This window comes from Bombus pyrosoma, linkage group LG18 (assembly GCF_014825855.1).
Source record: "Bombus pyrosoma isolate SC7728 linkage group LG18, ASM1482585v1, whole genome shotgun sequence".
NCBI lineage: Eukaryota > Metazoa > Arthropoda > Insecta > Hymenoptera > Apidae > Bombus > Bombus pyrosoma.
The window spans coordinates 1,490,885-1,511,318 of record NC_057787.1 but is presented as its reverse complement, the minus strand read 5'-3'; the positions used below and the strand labels follow the sequence as shown (position 1 = coordinate 1,511,318).

The 20,434-nt window shown below is 42.8% G+C and overlaps 1 protein-coding gene across 1 annotated transcript in view; it reads right to left on the bottom strand.

Annotated features, from left to right (window-relative positions):
• LOC122577202 (homeotic protein Sex combs reduced) overlaps nt 1-15,736 on the bottom strand; it is a 44,545-nt gene extending 28,809 nt beyond the window's left edge. The window contains exon 1 of the mRNA XM_043748347.1: nt 12,565-15,736. Coding sequence (XP_043604282.1) covers nt 12,565-13,378 — 814 coding nt within the window. The 5' untranslated portion in view covers nt 13,379-15,736. The remainder of the gene's footprint in view (nt 1-12,564) is intronic.
• Between the last annotated feature and the right edge of the window lie 4,698 nt (nt 15,737-20,434).

Genomic DNA, 20,434 nt, shown 5'->3' with positions numbered 1-20,434 from the left:
TCAGATTGTTTTAACTTCGACTAATCGTTCAGCATAAACAATCGGCGCGGTGCAGAATTTTGGCGAATTTTTATCGAGCGTTTAATATCTTTGCACGAACACGTTTCAGAAAATAAGCAAATGACTAAAATTGTTAGAGATGGCGTTATAATACCGACGAAGCACATTTAAATGCATAGAGTCGTATTTCAGTGTTCACAGCATGCTTCAGTGTTGTTTTCCCTCTGAAATAAAACCCTTAGAGTATAACAATTTCGAAACGTCAACTTACTAATTTCAAAATGTGGAAAAATATTCTAAATAGCATTTTAAAGTATACATACTATTCTATATGTGGTGGCACTCGACCACGGAACTTTCCAATGGTTTCGCGACACACAGCGCTATACCTTCAAAGTGTAAAAGAATAACATGCCTAATGTACCATCGATATCCCTAACGGTTCTTTCGCCGAATATTCGGAAGAATGCATACGTGGCAACGTCGCGGACATCTAATAAACGCGAGCTTGGTGGGGATATCTAGGGGCAACAAAGAAAAGAATTCGTTTACTTTTGAACAGAAGATTCATTCCGTTGCGAACTGCGAAGTGCGAAGGGTTAACGTCATAGCGAAGCAAACACTATTAGAGATACGTGATTATTGACTCTTGATAGTTAATCGTTAATTGTTGTGAGGTGCAATAATAGTTGGTAGTAGTACTGCTGGGGTACTGTGCTTTTTCTTCTTAATTTTGTATCGTGGAAGAAAAATCGGAATACGTTCGCCGGGATTTGAAACCCCAGGGTCCCAAACGTTCGTAACCTAAAGCGCTAACCACTGCGCTGCCGTCGTCCAACACTAGTTAGGTGTTCAGTGGTGGTATTTGTTGTCGAGTGCTGCCATAGTTGTTTATCGTTAATCGTTAATTATTGATCGTAAATTGCTGTCTGTTGATTGTTAATGGTTTAATAAACTTTCTTGTTGAACATCAAGAGTATTTCTTGATACGTAACCGCAACCTAACCCCAATATACCACTTCATATAATTATTTAAAAATTCGCTAACATCTGTCAGAAAATTAGAGGCACTTTAATACCAGCGCTCTTACAAAATGCAAACTCGAAAGACTTGAAGAAGGGGAGTCACGATCGATTAAAAGACCAGAGGTAAAGACTTATTCTCTAATTCACATAAATAATCCAGGCAGTCGTGGTGTTTACCAGGTAGAATTATACGACAATGTTACGCCTTGAGGACGCGTTAAATTGTTCTCGATACCCGGGGTTGATACAGACTGGGTGCATCCGCAAGGATCATTGTGCCCGGTTGTTGCAGTGCTCGTGTCGTATCAAAGCCCAAGACGCACGAACAGACGCCATTCAAGAGCAGGCCATAAATTTCCTGCGGAGTGAAACACTGTTTTTTTACAATCACTCGTTTGGCCTGGATCGACGAATGCCCCGTTTCATACGAGCCTCGAATTCCTGCCGACCTTTTTATCGGTCTCGTTTAAATAGCTAGTAATACGTAGACAATTTGTCGGCCAGGGAGAACAAGGATGGTATCTGATTCAGACACTGCAGCTTTCTAATTGACTTCAAGTTAAATTTATAATAACTCGAAACTAAATCGAGGAGTTAACAACGTCTGACCTAGCGTTAACCAATTTTTCCTGTGGTTTTCGAAAGTTGAATAATAAAACGATCAATTTCTGACATTAGATTGCAATTGGTCAAATACAGATCAGGAAATTTAATGTAGAAAATATTCTGAAATTTCATTAGCATCGTAATAACATGCAATTGGCATGATGATGTTGGTAAGAAATCAATCTTGCAAACATACATTTAGAAAGAGAAATAGTGTACAGCATGAATAGTGGCCTTAAACGTCTAATTAGCCAATACCACTTATACAATTAATAAATATAATGAATAATTGACTGTTCAAATACTTTGCTAATTGTTACGCAGTAAAGCTACATTTGCAATATTGTAATTTCTATATACGATTTCAAACACGTTTCAAACTTTATCAACGTAACCACAATAACCAAATCTCACAACAGTTCTAATGAAATTTCAAAATGTATAACATACATAATATATTCATAAAATATGTGTGCAAGTGTTGGCATATGTTTGTAAGTCTGTGTGTAGAAGCTTGTACTCAATGGGCCGTATGAAGATGTTTGGAAGCAATCGGTAGAAAAAGACATCAGGAGGTTTACGCGTCGGTTTTCCAGCGACTTTTGTCGCGGGAAAACCACGGAACGCGTGTAACGTGGCGGCAGGCCAGCTAGAGCCATTCAGCGGCAGCTCGTAAATTTTCAGGAGCGGGAATCCTCCTTCGGGGAGGGGTTTGCCGGGGCCGAAAGAGAGCGACTGCAGGAGCATAAGGATCAAGGATCCCCGTGGTGAGCGGGCCACGCAGCAACAGGCGGCCCACTTCGCTCCCGGCACACATCCATTACCCCATCGGCTCATCCCGTTTGCGCTAGCTGCTTGCATTGAAAATTTATGTCCTAATAAGTGATTTGTACCGCGCTTCGAGTCTTTCCCCGCGCTAAATCTAAATTGGACAACCTGCCAGCATCCTCCTTCTACCGAGGTGAACGCGTGCTTCAGCCATTATACGATTATGGTTTTGAATTTTTTCAAATGGCTGCTGTTCATCCTTGTAGTTTGGTCGCTTCATAATCGCTGCTTGTATTTTTCTAAATCGCTAGATTCTAAATATAAATTGTGTTGAGGCATTAGATCGCCCGGAAAGTGTCTTTCTTTCGCAAACGTGTTTTTTACAACAATGCAGCTTCGTACAAACGTGAAAGCAAGTCTGTGAAGCGTCGTGGTGTTTATCTCAACAGAACAAAATGGGTCGTACGTAATTCGATAAAATAATATAAAAGAAAACACGTTGTGCGTCTATCATTTCCTCATAAAACGAGAGAAACTTCTCCGACGATCTAATATTTTTGTCCATTTAGGTTCTTAAGGTCTGAGATTGTATATAGCGGCGAGCTATGTTTTTATTGAAATATGTGTAATTTCGTGTATTACACTAGATTAGTCGCGTAGTAGTGACACACATATATGAGTACGAGTGTGTGAAGTATATGCGTGCGCAGCGTATGGTAAAACAGAAGAATGCAACTGTTGCGTACGCATGGTGATGAAAAAGATGGCGAGACAAAGAGAGCGCTGAGACGCGCGCAAATGTGTATCGACGAATATCTTGTAAATCATATATTAAACAAATCTGAAACTATTTTAATATCAATTCTGAGTGTAATGTAAGTGTTCCCATACATTTATTTCGCCCATTAATCCACAATTCTCCACAGGTTTTATGAAAGAAAACAAGATAAGCGAAAGGTATTGGGGTAATTTAAATTATTTAAATTAGAGTTGGATGTTCAAATTGGAAACACCCGATAGAACGACATTTTAGAAAATCGATTGGAAGAAAATACATCGAATGTCTTCATTCAGGGAATCATTCGACTCGTCTCATCCAGGATTCGACCGGATACGGCCATTAAACATCCGCTATATCTCGGTTCCCATAAAAACTCCATGAAGTAGCAATCCCGAGGGTGTAAATTAAGTATTGTTAAGCGGTCATCTGCAAAGTTGGATCTCGCAAGGAAGAATATGATGGCTGCCGCGTGAATGTCCGAATGCGTATGTAACGTTAACACGGAACTAGCTGTATATTTGACAGGGTATTGCTTATGCATGCTGATTGATTAATGCATATTAATGAAAAAAAGTTTTTGTTGTTACTAGGATGAAATATGCGACGCGACTGGGAAAACCAGTTCTAGTCTAGCGTTCCCGTGTTAGTTTCGCCTGTTAGGCATGGTATAATCGTGAATGCGCACATACGTCTGCGCGTTCTCATCATCATGCGTGGCCGATACCGTCTGCCTCGACCATCCTTCGATCTCTACAGGCTTGTTAATTTCCTATTAGAAATCAGGTGGAAAAAGACGATCGTTCGACCAACTCGTTGGCGAGCTTTAATTCGAGATTAAACAGTGCGTCGAAGATTACCATAATAAAAGCAGGTAGATTTGCCAAGGATCTTGAGAAAAATTCTTCCACTATTCTCATACTTAAGAACCGCCAGCTAAATGATAAACTGAAATAGACCTACTCTTTTAACTAGTCACATCATTAACTTCTACCTTTCACTAGCTAAATAATAGAAACCGAATGGACTACTATAACAAGAAAGTAACTGCATTTTCAAGTAACTTCAGTAAATCAGCAGACATTAATTGAAAATCAAAAAGTGCTAGAAATTCATACTAATAAACTTCTGCATTTTTCAACATAAAAATCTATGTATTTGTTCTCGCAACAAATACGTTTGAAATGTTAAAACTGCCTCCTTGTTATTGTAAACCCTTTAATGGATTTCTATTCTTGCGATAGTTAAGTGAAATAATAAATTAAAAGCCGACTAGAGAATAGAACGTTTAACCTATTCCTGTGTTGCTGCCTACCTTGACCCAAACACGACCAGACCGAACGCCGATCAATCGCAAATGCTTCGGCTATTTATTGCAATCGACCAAACAAATATGACCCCGAAGAGCTGACTCGTAATAGCTTCTCGTATTATCCGCTTGTTATCCTTCGCTCGAATCGCACCACCCTTTCCACAGCCGGTAACGAGTTCTAGCCACTCAAAACGCAACCGATGATCACCAGAACCAACACGTTAAGACGATCGAGACGGACTTGTTAAAGGGGGAAAGCAATCGCTGGTAGTTCTTGCCACCAGCCATTTTAACTGCTACCGATAGGCTCCTATAAAGTACAATAAACCTTTACTCGTAGCGCTTTCTGTTCATAGTATTCATTTATGGTGAAATGATTGACTCGTGATTACGGGCTGCGAAGGTAGACGATCTTCAGATTGCTAGATGGTAAATAAATGGAGAATGAAAAGATATGGAACGCCAGATCGACAATGAAGTCACGTACAATCATTTGTTTCCACACAAAAACCTCCATTGGAAAGGATTTTGTGTGGCATTCAATGATACTCAGAACGGTTACATGAATCTTTTATGAAAAATTACATGGCAGCCTTAGAATTCCAGAGGAGTATTACGTGCTCATCCGTTTGTCTTTAATTGTCCTTATTATCATGCTATTTATTTATAAGATCGGATGTGTTGAGGTTACCTGATGCAGGAACGCGTCGATGAATTTGTAATATTGGCTCGGCAACTAAGTGATTGCGGATTTTGTCATTAGCTGGTATTGGCAAATCCGCAGTCACTTAGTTGCCAACCCAATAGAAATATATAGCGACGTAAATACAGCTACAGTGTATGCTGATGCAGATCTTCACTGTAGCAGTGTCAAGTTACAACTGAAGATGACAGGGAGCACGTTGATACATTTACAGCAAAAAACATTACCAAGAAAATGAACTTTGGCGTGTAACTCTAGTTGAAGGTTACAACAGACTGCAACAATAATCTATTTATAGCTTTTTTTGTTTCTAGACCTCGTAACTCAAAACAACATTCACATTCAAGGGCACAATAATATGGACCTCAACTTTTTCAACTTCTCTTACTTCAGAAGAAGTAATTACTTCAACAGGATTAATACGGCAAATGGCGATAGACTTTGACACGAATGCTGCGTTCTCTCGTGAAAACATTCTATTTTATTGCTGATTAATTATGGAAAAAGAAGCAGACAAAGTCGAAAAAGATTCGACTGGGCTTTCATGAAAGCGGATGCGCCATTCTTTATAAGAACATTTTCCTCGAACATCAATTGACTTGTTAAAAGTGTCTAAAATCTAAGGAATAAAATCTATTCAAAGGAAATATAGCTATTTCAATCGTGGCGTTTCTAATCAATATTAATCGATGCGCGTAATTTATTTGACACGCGAACGTCAAACCATATGGTTTATTTATGAAAAATTCTTCGGAAAAGTGATCATCGATAACTTTATTGCAAGACTTTCCCGTTATTTAAATCACGAACCGTATGTGTGAAAAGAAAATTCGTTTTCCAAGCTTTTTCTCAAATATCAAGAGAAACTGCAATTAATGCGAAGAATTGTTACTTTGTCCTTGAGAAAGATTAGCTAGTATTTCGATTTAGTAATCGATATTTCCCACTTTATCTATTATTCATAACATAGAAGCAAAAACTATTTACTGTAAAAACAAGAGTGTCCAGTTACCCAGGCATCTTATTTCTATAATCATGAGAAGCGAAGTTTACATGAAAGTTTTCCACGCGAAACTTTAATCTATGAGGCTTTCAGCGCCTGTTACAACAACTTTCCAATTACTCTTACAATTACAAACGTATTCTACCACTCCTACACCGAATGAAAGACCTGGTTTGTGTCTTCTCCATCACACGGACATCGTTCTCCAATCAAATAATCCGAAACGTCCAAACAAACCTACTCACGACCGAACGATTACCGTCGGATAGACCAGAAGAAACATCCGGAGAGGACGTTTCTCTGTGTTTATTTATGAGAGAACGATCGGCTTGTAATTACGCGAACCCACCTTCCGCTTGCTTCTGCCAGCTTCTTGTGGAATCGTTAACCTCCAGGCAAAAATAATTGCGCGATCGTTCGATGGACGATAGCGGGTCGCGCGAGGCCGATTATCGTGCCGTTTAACGGCCAATCGACCGTTTCTAAATAGACGGCGAGTTCGAAGATGAGCCACCATCGTTCGCCACTGATTCGTTTCGTCGACGCAAGAGATCGTCGTGCACCGGTAGGCCGCGCTTCACGATCGTTATCGCAAGTCTCTTAACGCTGCGTGCTTCGTGGACATTAACGCGGCTGCTACTTCGTTCTTCTCGTCGATTTTTCACCGTCCACCAGGCCACAATGAAGATTTCCGACTGGATTGCAACGAGATTTTGTGTTAATTGTGATTTTCGTGTCTCGGCTCTGATTGATTTTTCAGCTCGTTGGAGGGGAACGTCGATGCAAGTGTGAGAAATTGGTTAGGTTAATTGGCATTGTCTTCGCGTTCCATTCTATGAGAATAATCGTGCAGATTTTTATACATAGTTGCATTATACGCTAATAACGCTTAACTTTTTCCAATATCCCTAATGATTCTTCCTTATTTTGAAGAATAATTCGCCGTTTGTATCGTGAAACACGTAACTCTTTAAACTACAATCAAGATACATAATTTCGAATAAATTCCGATCGCGTATAATGGAAAGGATATTGAGAATTATACCGTTCTTGTATAAGATAATTATGCGTGGAATAAGCCAAGGATACCGGGAAGTAGGACTTTAATTGCGTGCATCATTTTCTCGGAATACTAATTACGTTCAGCATCTCCCAACTTTTAATTTGCCAACTTTTTGCACAGCCCAATAATAAAAAATACAATATCAAATGATGCCATCTTCTGCCCCCGGCTTCCAGGAAAAATGTTCCATCGAGTAAATTACCTGCCCTTGCAAGAATATTTACTTACTGGCCTTATGGAAGCCTATCGTTAATTCTGAATTTTATTATGATCAAAAATAAAATAAGCAAGTATGAGAGCTCAGTACTCGCCTGAAACCGGCAATTTTGGAAATATCGCTACAGAAAGTAAATTTGAACATCAACCTTCCACGATCTTAACCAGTAAAAATCGTCTTTCTCGACTAATAACTTTCTTATATCAAATTCGACGCGCTCAAATATACATTGTGTATCTATTAGTAGGGAAAGTGACGCCACATTGAAATTCCTCGATCTAAAATAATCGATGTTCCCCATCTTCGAAGATAATCGTGGCTTCTTCTCTCGAACGCGGAAAATTCGCTCGCGGAAACATCTGATCCGTGGCACGTTTATTTCTTCAGATCACACGGTTCAATGTTTACGTATCAGCGCGTGTTTCAAAGCGTCGCGACGCTCCAGCTAAGACGCGTTGTTGAATACGACCCTTGACGAATCAATTATTTCCTCCTGGATGCGGACATGCGAGATGTCTATTCTTACGCGTTCTTTCGACCTCTTTCCAAACAAATACTACCCTGTGACGAGGATTGACGTCATCGTGTCGCTGCCACGGCTTCGAATCACCGCAATTCCACGTGTTTTCCATCAGAAAAATTAGCCACACTTTCCCTTGAATTTTATGCGTAAAGAAATTCTCGTTAACTGTATCGACAATTATCCGGATTATTTGATAAAGTGAATTTTATGGTAAAGCGACGGTAGGTTTTCATGACGATTTCAAGCAAGTGAAGTAGCATGCACAAAGGAATAACGTAAATATTAATGCAGCAACTGGTTCTGTGAACCAACCCTTACGAATGTACGTCTGATTTGTGGAACGAAGATAATATTACGTATAACATCTTCTGACACGTGTTTTTGTCAAAATTAAAGGTATCATTTTTTCTTTTTATTGCTAGAATATTTCTCTTTTAGTTGTTGAACTATTTTTATTATTTATTATTACGAATCCATAAATGTTTATACAAATTAGTATTTTTCTGAACTGATTAAGGAAGCGAAGATTTATTTCATCTTCTAAAAAATAGTGAGTTCTTTCTTTCTGTTACTAGACTATTTTTCTTTTAATTTTTGAACTGTATTTATTACTTATTTATTTGTGAATGTTCATACAAATTAGTATTTTTCTAAACTCCATTAAAGAAGCCAAGATTTATTCCATCTTCTAAAAAATAGTCAGTTCTTTCTTTTTGTTACTAGACTATTTTTATTTTAACTTTTGAACTGTATTTATTATTTATTTATTTGTGAATGTTCATACAAATTAGTATTTTTCTAAACTCCATTAAAGAAGCCAAGATTTATTCCATCTTCTAAAAAACAGTCACGAATACTTTGAATATTTTGTATATTCTTACACCGCACTCGTTGTCTATATTTTTTTTATTTGCATATTTAATCTATGCATAGGCAAACATGTTGAATCTATGATTTTGAAATCCGTACAACAGCAACACCATTGTTCCTTAAATATAGCCGTTAGCCATTCGTAGATCTGGCAAATTTGAATCAAACTACTCTAAATCCAGAATCTCTGAGACAGTAAAGAAGCAAAGAAGAGAACGAACAACGGGTTCTTTGCTTTCAAAGATCGTTTACAGAAGAGACGGTCAGGTTAGAACTCACCTAGCGTAATTATCTCGAGCACAATTCACCCTTTGACGGCAGGAGGTTCGTGTGACTTTCCGTGATTTACGATCATCCTGTGCTTCACCCGTTTATTCACAATTCTGTGAACGAAGCTGTTATTACGACAATGTCAGTGCAATTAACGTAAGGTTAGGTTCGCTCAACAGACGTCCTTTCGTCCCCAAAAATTCGAATCTCCACAGAGCGGTACCGTTCGCCGTGCGTCGCATTGGATAGCGAGACGAATATTACAGGACTGCTGTACCGTCAATGGAGCCTCAAACACGAACTCTTTCAGTATAATAAAGCTTCTCTAGCAATGCAAGCTAGACGATTCTAAATATAGCCTCGTATATTAATCCGATTGAATTCAAGGACACAGTAATATTGCACAGTTGCGACAGTTCTTTACGTTTCTGTCAAAGTGTTTCTACTAAAACAAAATTTCAAGCGGGTAGAATAGTCAGGTAAATACAAAGAGAAGCACATTTGTCGGAGGAGGGAACTCGCAACGTTCGCCGCTGAAAGTTCCTCCAGCCTCTAAAAGATCCTCTAGCCGCAGTTGGGAAAATCCGTGTCGGTAATCCTAGCCCCCCAGCGCAGCAGCCGCGCACTGGAAATCAGAAACGCACAGGCAACGTAGGGGAAAGAATGAAAGCGCGAAGGAGGCGTGAGCGCGAGGGAGAGGAAGTCGAGAGAGGCGCAGGAAAGGAGCTTTGGATTTCGTATCCCGTTTGGGAGGCCCGTCGAATGGGCTTCGGCCTTCGTTCGTGAGAGGCCGGACGCGCACAGGCAAAGACTAACAGAGAGGGAACGCGCAAGAGAACGGACCATGGAAACGGTGAAAGAAAGACACGGCGAGGCGACGAGACAGAGAGGGCCATCGAGAAAGAGAGCAAGACGACGAAGGAAAGGGCCCCCCGCGCCTCACAATGCAGCCTGATTTATGGCCCGGGCGCACATACATAGAGTTACACACGATATCATAATACCATTAATTCTTCGTCAAATTCCCCGCTGACTGAATCATACTGGCCACGCAGTAAATCACGCGGGGCGACTAATGTGAACGCGACCAGCGCTCGCTGTCTTATCTCCTTTGAACCACGGGGGCAGGTGGATCCAGTCTCTTGGACTCCGCTGAATTACTCTTGTCCTGGCCTCGGACTAGCCCCCTCCTTGTCCTTCCTACTCTTTCCTTCTCTACCAGCTCTAACCCCCTTGGCGTCCTCACGACTCGAAACCGACGCACTCTATTTGTCTCCTCTCGTTTCCGTATTTTTATAGTCGACGTCGCTTATCCACGGGAGAATCAGCGAGCTGATTTCACCAGGGACTACCACCACGGTAGCGGCAGTCACTTGTCGGGACACCGTTTACGTAATCGCGGTTTCACACAGATCTCCAGGTTCACGGTGCGAAGATACCTTCTGCGAGAGGACAGCGAGAGGGCAGCACTGCGAACTGGTCACAGGCTTCCTTCCATTTAGATGATTTCGTTTTTTACTTTTGCATTTTTCCATATTTGTTTTTGTTTGTTTGAAAGGGACGAGAGGAGGTAATGAATCGAGAACGTTGGGCTGCCGCGGCTCTTTCACCATTTCTGGCATCATTAATTTTCGTAGACTTTTAGAAAGAGTCGCTGTCTTTGAAAGAAAATATAGCATTGAAATCCTCTGAAATAACAAGGTCTCAATTTTAGATACTCGTATCGAAGTTCTATGATAGGAAAGGTGGTCGAAGAGAAGTTTCAAGTGCCTGTGTTACGGTTTCATATTTCTTTTCTTCAGAATTTCGTCCCTGAAACCCATTTAACTATGTGCTCTCTTCTATTTATGATTCCTGTTACAAATTCCGTCTATCAAAATAAAGAACTTTTCCAAACACTCGAAATTCTTAATAAATTTTCAAAAACCTGTGTCAGATTCTTCACAAGTACAAAATTCTTACCAAGCTTAGCAATTTTTTATTCATCATTTAGAAGAAGACGGCGTAGCTAGTATTTAACATATTTCTCATTTATAACCATCCTCGACAGAATCCAAGCTAATATCGCATTATCCGCGTCTATCATTTTTCGGAATTTTGATTCGCTCGTCACCTTCCCTTGGCTTCTATTTATTCTTCTGTTACTTCTGACACAATAGTCGCGTAATTTCCAGCAAGTTTCGAAGAAGCGAGGCTATCCTATCGATTATTTTCTGCTATTCTTGCGCGTCGTTCGTCTTTACACGTCGGCCATTCCGCGATAACGGGAAACATTTACAAACTACACTTTGCCCCGACGCAAATTGCTCCAAATTGCCCTCCGATAAATTTTTTTCGCCGCGTGCCAACCCATTAGCCGCTCATAAAGCAATACGCATTTAATATCGAAAGAAGCAGCCAACTTCTATCTCGATTTACCTACTAAACGGTTATCAAAAAATTTCACAGAAGCGATAAAGAATATTTGAAATAGTTGCAACATCGGGACATCACGGCGCATGATATACGAACGAGGATCGCTATCAGCGACGAGTATCGAAATTTATAATCGCTCGGCTAATATATTTTATGCGTGATTTAACGACGATTTAAGGTGGCGGCCGCCGCGAAGTAATCACACAGCCAACTAAGACCCGCATTCCTGTTATGACATACTGGCACAAATTTCCGTGGCGTCGAAAAACAAATCACCGACTGCTTACTTTTACCCAACCGCGACGTTTCTTTCGTAGATCTACGCGATGACTTATCGCCGATCGGGTCCCAAGCCGACGCACGATTTACGGCCTGACAGAATCTCCATTTTCGCGTGGTTCCACGTCGTCCTTTTTTGTCCATCGTGCGTGTGCGTCCGGAGTAATTCGTTTATGGTGGTCCACACACTTCCCGTGTTCCAGGAAACACGAGAACTGTCGGACTTCCAGAAATTCGAAACTTTCTTTCGCCAATCACGCTTAAGGAACTCGTGCACGCGTCGCCGGAAGCGAAAATTGGAGAATGATGAAAAAACGAGAGATATCTCTCGCGATATCTTATACCTTTTGCGATACTGACAATGTTATTTTATATTTCTTCTTCTTCGAATGGGATCTTGCTATATCGGTAAAAACCAAAATCGCAGAAAGTCTAATTTATACGTCCATGTTAATAATCGTGTCCTACAAGGAAACGCGAAATAACCGTGTTTTAACGTTCTCTCCGCAAAACACATACTATGCTTGTTTTGCAATAATTTCCTAACAACTTGACCGCGAGCATCTCTTGGAATAGAACAGTCTACTGTCTTCAGGACCAATTCGCAGAGTAATTTGGCCCGAGATCGTCTACTGTCCGACCTTAACCCGCAATTAAATGCAATTAAATGCGATCGCAGCGATTGAGTTAAGAGGAAAAAGAATAAGAAGAAGAAAAGTTTCGGGACTTACTCTGTCCGATGTGCACCCTCTTCATCCACGAGTAGATCTTCGGTGGCTCGTTGCCGGTGGGGTTTGTCTTATTCGACGTGTTGTTGCCAGTGCTGGAGGTACTGGAGGTCGAGGATGCTGGCGAGGATGCGGATGACGCGGTGGTCAATGTGGAACTTCCCTCTGCTACAGGTCTGGAACTTCCGCTTGCGGGTGAGGCGGCCGATGCGGCGACCGACGACCTCGACGAACTTCCAGGCGGCGAGGTGAGGCCTGACGCGGCTTTGCTGGTGCCAGGTGCTACCAGAGGGGTCGGACTGTTCCTAGAGGTGGACGTGGTCAGATCCTGGGGCGACGCGACGCTGGTTGAGGACGTCGAGTCGGCGTACTTGCAGCTCGACGTGGACGGTGCCGATGGCGCGGACGCGGCCTGAAGAAGTGGTGTCGTCGGGTCTTGATGCAGCTGCTGCTGAGGATGGTGCTGTTGCGGATGATGTTGCGACTGCTGGTGCAAATTGTGTTGCTGCGAGGTTGTCGTTGCGCTCAATCGAGGTTGTGGCTGCAACTGCGTGTAGTCTATCATACCCGTAGGCGCTGTATGTTGCATTCCAGAGGCTGGTGTGGCGTACGGATGCTGAGGATAGTGTTGCTGAGGAGAGTAACACGGTGCAGGGTAGCTAGTCGCCGCTGCATTCGGATTGTAATAGTCTCCACCTGCAGGCGATGCCGCCTGCATCGGTTCTCCAGGTGAGTTAGCTGTGGCTCGTGGTTGCTGTTGCGTCTGCTGCCCCGCGTAGCAAGACGCCAGCGAATTGACGAACTGATAGGAACTCATGGTTCACGCGAGTAGTGCACCCGTCGTCAACGTCACTGTTACCCGATTCGTTCCACACGTGTTACGATTCGATATTCCACGACAACAACACCACCGATCTAATCTGGATCTCCGAGTGGCGGCAAGATACGCGCACTGTCGTTAAATACGAGACCCTGTCATCGCTGGTCGTTGATTTCACGACGACGACGACGAAGACGAGGACGATGACGGTGGGAACGGTAGCATGTCACACTTGCCGATAACAGAGGAACCTTGGATATTAGGTGCTATCACTTGGTTAGGAATAAAAACGAGCTCACCGTTCTCTTGTTCGTTTGCCGTGTTCACACCTATCGCGGCCCGTTACACGCGGATAAACACGTCCCTAAACGATTCGATAATGAACGAGGGGGATCGCGACGAATAGAAGGAGACGCAGTCGTGTACCGGCAGGCGGGCAGAGTCTAAACCGACCTGAGCCGTGTCGAGTTTACGAGGGCCACGTGGGCCTAGGCTATAAAACTGTCTTCTGCTTCTTTACGACCTCACGAGTCGCAATTACCTACAGAGAACTCGTCGAGGCAGCGTGCAGTAGCGCGTAACAGCCGGCTTATCGGGTCGCCCCATTGAAGACCAGACCCCATGCACTTCTTTATTTCTTTCTTCCTCGATGATTTATTCGCACGAATCACCGCGTGTCCTTTGAAACAGCGTATGCACGAAATCCGCGGTTGTGCTGGCGTTCGCGATACGACGTATCTCCAACGTAACCAACCGATGCGATGCGTCCGTATGACAGAAAGATTGACGAAAAAATGAGAACGTACACGGCGAACGAACAAAACGCGATTGTCGTATGACGGAAGACGGAACCGTGGCGAATGACTCTCTGTCCGCGGTGAATCGTCGGTATGCCGGTGTACCGATATCACCGCATTAGGGGGTGAAGCGTTATTGCCGCGGCTCGGCGTTCACCGTTCCTGTTGCGTGCGCGGAGGGTGGTTGGTATCGTACTGAAGGCCTCGCTACGATCCAACGGAGGCCCGGTGTATGCGGTAGCTTGTCACGTGCCCGCGCTCTCTGCGTGTCAGAGGAGCGCCTCGACCAATCCCCGTCGTTCGTCAAACCTTGATTGGTCTCTCCGCCGGCGTAGGATTCTTCAACCCCGTTCCTTGCGTCTCCGTCGGGTCTGTGTGGTGCTGGTGCTGCTGCTGGCGCTGCTGCTGCTGCTTGCTCGTGTGGTGGTGTTGCCTGGCTGCTACCCGACGTGACAAGAGCCGACGAGAGGGGTGTGCGAGCAGGACAGGAAATCCGTGGGGTCACAGAGAGGGGATAGCACCGTCAGGGGGGCTAATGGAGAGATATTCGGGAGCCCCGAGGACCGATGGTGGGGCGAGGATCTCGCTGCTTCTTTCTCTCTCTTTCTGCTTTGCTGTCGTTTTCTCCTTTGCAATCTTCTAGCCGCAACGTCACCAAGAAGTAGTCTTCCGCTTGCCGTCTCTGCGAGGGGGCAACGCGCGCACGCGCCCCCTTCCGCGTACACCCTCGTGCCGTCGAAAGAAGGAAGAAGAGGTGGTTCCCCGCGAGATGCTACCGCCGCGTTCTGCTTGATCGCCGATCGCTTCGATCTTTTTGCAATTTCTCGGTTTTCGTTACGTTAGCGGTATCGCGCGATCATCATCGCTTTTAATCGCTACCTTTAATTTCCTCCTATGTTTTCGTCGTACTCTTCAAGATTTAACAAGCTTAAGCGACGATGGTCTTCGATAGTTTCCGAGTTGAAAGGCCGCTGCTTCGACGGAATGTATATTCTTCGTTTCTCTTAGACGAAATTTCTCGCGACCAAAGGGAGATCACTGCCATCGAGTCACTTTCGACCGCATTTCGCGGGCCCCGTGTTTCAGAAGGAATACGCGTCGAGGAGCAAACGGGTCTCTAGCCGCGAACGAAAGAAGGGATGCGCATAAGTCAGCCGGCCGGCCGCGGCTGACAGTTTTATGAGAGTTTGATAGTCTCCGGCGCGGTGTTCTCTGATGGCAGAGGAGCCGGAACGTGTCCGTGGGAGAAACGAGGCTGCTCTCGCTGGTGGGAAAGAGAGGAGAGCGCTCGTGCGAGCAAGAGGGAAACACGCGCGCACTACGCACCGCACTCTTTATTGTCCCATAAATTCAAACCTGTTGCCCATAGCCGAATGAGAGAGACGGACCGAAGGAAGGAGCAACAGAGATGGAAAGGCAGGGTGACGGATAGAGAAAGATGGATAGAGAAGACGGAGAAGGAGAGAGGAAAGCGTGCACGAGGTTAGGAATCCTCTCCCAATCGCGCAATCCGATTGACGCCCCCGTTATCGCACGTACGGCGAACCCGGACGCAACTCGTAACTCACTGAACCGACTGAGCCGGTCGAGAGGAAAGCCTCGGAGTTGGCGGCTCGAAGCAAGCAGAAGCATGTGTGACGTAGTAGCCAGTTGGTCAAACGGGGGGCACCGCGGGGTGGCGACGTGTCGGTGGGGTTCCGGAGCGAAGGGGACGGCCGAGGAGGCGGAGCTCTCCTTGCTTCTCGCGGATAACTCTTCGTGCTCGACTTCGGCCAGTTTTCATGCATATTTTCCGCGTTCCTCGCGACTACGCTTCACGTAATTAAATCATCGTCTTCCTGTTTTCCCTTCGCTCCATCTATCTATTATTTTCATCTATTTTATCAACTGACTACTCGTTGTACAGTCGGTGTTGCATTTCAAACGATCCTGTTACATTCTCCTTATCTTTATGATGTCGAAATTTCGCCGGAACATTCTCACAAAATCATCGCTACACGTTTCGACCATAGATGGATAATTTCGAAGCAGGAGAGAAGCGAGTGAAAAGCCACTAGTATGCCACTCGCTCGCCAGATGTGGCAAGTGCGTCCGTTCCTGTTGAATTGTCGCGCGCGCCCGCCCCCGGTCACCCCACCCTTCTTTCGCGTCCCCCCACCACCGCACCGTCGCGCCCCACCATCGCCGACCAAACTAGCTATCTCTTCCTCTTTAAGTTCTCTCGCGGTTGTGTACGTGTACGCTACTATCCCCACCACCTTTTCAGTATTCGCCACTTCGGAGCCCGGTATTTGTCCTACACCTACCATCCTTCTAGTCCTCTCTTTCCACGTCGCGGTGGCGTGCCCTGAACGATCGCGCGCGCGCGCGCGTCAACCAACTCGTTCGCCGAAGAGGAAGAGAAAGGGAGATGGAGGTTGACAAGTGATCGCGGATCAGACACGGTTCATTCTCGCCGCAAAACACCGTCGAGTCGTTGGAAGCGCGATCATTGCCAGGACGTTTGCGGATTCGTCATCGCGCCGACGATGCCGCTTTGTTCTTGCAGACTTGGGGGTCCGTGTTTCCGGTGTTCCGCAGGCTCCTTTCCAATGAATTCTCGCAGCCAGAACCGGATACAGTTGCATCGTTGCAGTTTACCATTCGATAATAAAATTTGGATGAATATCGATTGGCGAGAATAAGTCACGTTTGAAATTGTTCATTCTTTGGACTAATGGAGATGGATGTGTTATTTGTAGGTATTTTCTTCGAGCAGAGATTTTCTACGCGGGCTTTATGATATTCGTAGGGAATTTAAAGGTGTAAAAATATACAGAAAGACATTTGCTATGGTATTTAGTGGATGAAAGAAAATGTAACTTCCATTTCTTCACATTCATAAAAATGTGAAATTGTAGAAAAATCCGCAATATACTTGCAGTTCAGCTTATTCTAAAATACTCTACTTAGAGGAAGTTACATTTTCTCGTGAATTACTTCAAAATATTTTAGAAATCAATTATGTTATAAATGCTTCTCTCGTCACAATCATTCGCCATTACGAATTATATTTGCCACATGTTCGATCGTATTACGTGCCACGTTCGAATACCCGAGCTGCAACAGGCAACAAATTATACTTCGATGAAAATTACGAATGTCCCATAGCATTCGGAGAATACTACGAAGAGTCGCGCTGATGTACGTTCTTCGGGACGTAGGCCGAGATAACGAAGTCATCACGTCAGGACGTCGATGTATTTCAGACTGACGTAATGAAAGCCAAAGGCATAGGGGGAATCGGTTTGGAAAGAAGTCGACCACGGTCGGGGCATTTCGGTCTGATCCGCATTGCCTCGCGGCCGCGTGTCACTCTTTTGTCGTTTCAAAGCTGTCTCTCTCCCGCTCGGCGTTCGTCCATTCTCCGCCTCTCTGTTTCTCCATTCGTCCCATTAGAAATTCTAATAAAGCCGTCTCAGGTGTAAAAAACGTATCGGGACCCCCATGAATCACGTGTCGCAAAGCAGAGCCGCCAGGACACGTGTATCTGTTATGCCTTCCTCTCCGCGACGCGAAAGAGGATGCTTTGCGCGGCGTTTTCTTCTCCTCTTCCTTCACCAGCGGTAATATCTGCCGCTCGTCCAACCAGAAGTACTTTGGGGAAGTAATCATCGTCGTTGATAGCGGGTTTTAATCAACGAATTATCGTGAAGTACATTTCTTATGACTTGTAAGTAGCAATGGGTTGAAGTGACTTGTAAACTACAGATGAGAATGGGTAGGTAAATCTGTATAAAATATGTTTAACTCTAGTTTGGGTTGTTATAATGTTAACATTTCTATATTTGTCTCATTTTACAATTTATACATGTCTCATTTTACAATTTTTCTTATTTCCTACTAATAATATGTATAAATTTTTAGGCAAATGATTTATAAATATGTTAAAGATTGAAACTCATTTATTCGTTGAACAATTACAGTTCCCACAAAGTTCCAAATACTTTAACGTATGCTACAAAATATTTAATGTTACATTATATATGTACAATTGTATTATATGTTATATTATATAGCATAGTATATAATATACATTTCATGGTATATGTACAATTTTTTTTTTACATTGAAAATTCATTTAATTGTTGGATAACACAATTCTGTTTACTCTCAGGGTTCAAATATTTTACATGTGCTACGGAATATTTAATGCTATATTACATGTTATATAGAAAATATTATATAATATGCAATATATTATGTAGTATAGTATGCACTACATGTTATATAGTATATGAACAATTGCTTTTTTTTTTGCTTTTGAAATTTATATTCTTGTTGGATAACTACAGTTCTGTTTGCCCTGAGAGTTCAAATATTTTACATATGCTACAGAATATTTAATGCTATATTATATATTATATATATAATTATATTATATAGAACATATTATATAATATATTATATAGTATAATATGCATTATATATTATGTACTATATGTACAATTGATTTTTATTTTTGTATTGAATTCAGTTTGCATAGAATACATTGATTTTAATTCGCATGAACATATTGAACTTTGTGGTACCCTCAACTATAGGACACGCTAGAGACCAATGATGCAATGATTCGTGCAAGTAAGTTTAGAAGGCAGTGGTTTAATGTAAGTAGATCTTGTCGTGGCTGTGCGCCTGTCACGATGCTCATATATTAAATCCCTGCGTGGACGGTTTCATGTGTTTGCATAAATAAGGGTTGCCAGGTCAATAGTCCTCTTTTTGTCGTTGGCGGGTCTGTGGGCTGATGCTTCTTGCACGGTAATAGAGATATGTAGTTGGAATATAACCTTTGAGATACTCCTTTCTGCTCATTATTGACACTTAATATTATAGGTTATGTTAAATCGATGAATACAACTGAAGGATCTTTATCAATAAAAATAATCAAACGTGAAAATTTGCATCAAATCGCTGTGAGACATTTTAAAATATAAAAATGTTAATTAATAAAAGGTCAATATGACTCTACTTGAACCGTTAGAAAGGAATTTTCTCTCTAACAACGATCGCATTAATAAATGTAACAATATCTACAGATAATAATAGTTAAAGTAAAAATACGGTTTCGCCATAATTTTGGATACGTGACGTGTACATAATTTCATTCCTGATATAATACCATTTTCTAATTAGGGTTTCGAGCCAGGAAAATTCTAACAATCCAGGTATCATAGAGCTACTTTGAGACATATTCTATCGCATCCTGTGAAAGTTCAATTTGATAAAATTGTCAAACATCATCGAAAAAGAGAACAGAATAGAATCTTATAAACTCAGCTAGAAAAGGGAGGAAAGGAACAAGAGGGCTGATAAATTCCGCGCGGGTTACCCGGACAGGGTGGGGAGGAAAAAAAATATATTCAATTCGAGGTTCACAGCTAAGACGCGTTGCAGAAAAACCAATACGTATCCGCGTGCCGGCCATGATGGATTGCTGGAGCTATGGGAAACTATCTGTCAAGCACAATATCGACCCTCGCTCTCTTCGTCCAACCCCTAGAAACCGAAGGTTCACTCTCGCTACCGGCGTTCGTCCCACAGTTGTGCTCTCTCTTTCCTCGCGATGTGGCCTCACCTATACATTTCTATATAAACCTTTACTCGGCCCCCCTTTTTCCTCTCTCTTTCTCTTTCTCTCCCCTCCTTTCTGGTCGAGAATCCGTGACCATTTCGCAAATGGCACGTCTCTCCTCCACTCCATGGACCCTGCTGCGTTTGCATAAGAAAAGAGCGAGAGATGTATAGTTAAAGGCCGAAGAGCTGTCGTGCACGAGGAATCCTCACGATAAAGGAAAACCGCGATCCCATTAAAATGTTTTATCGATCGCCATCGATGCCTCGCGATCGACCGATAACGACGACACGGCTCGCGATTCACCGGCCTCGTTTGTCGAATCGCTTTCGTGCGGTTGCTGGTAGTCCACTGACGAGAATCTTCGCTGGCGGTCTAAATTAATTCTAGGGAAATGTGATTCCCGTTTACTAGCTTCTGCTTGTATTAGATAAATCGTTTCTGTTTTTAATTAAACGAAGCTAAATTGAATTTTTTATGAATCTCATAATTATGTGAAATTTATTTTAGTATAAAATGGAACATTACATATAAAATTTCGTAATTTTTATAATTAATAAATTCATAATTCAGGTGTAAAAAGAATATAATTAAATATAAATATAATTAAGAGTAACATAATTGTACGATTAATATAAAAGT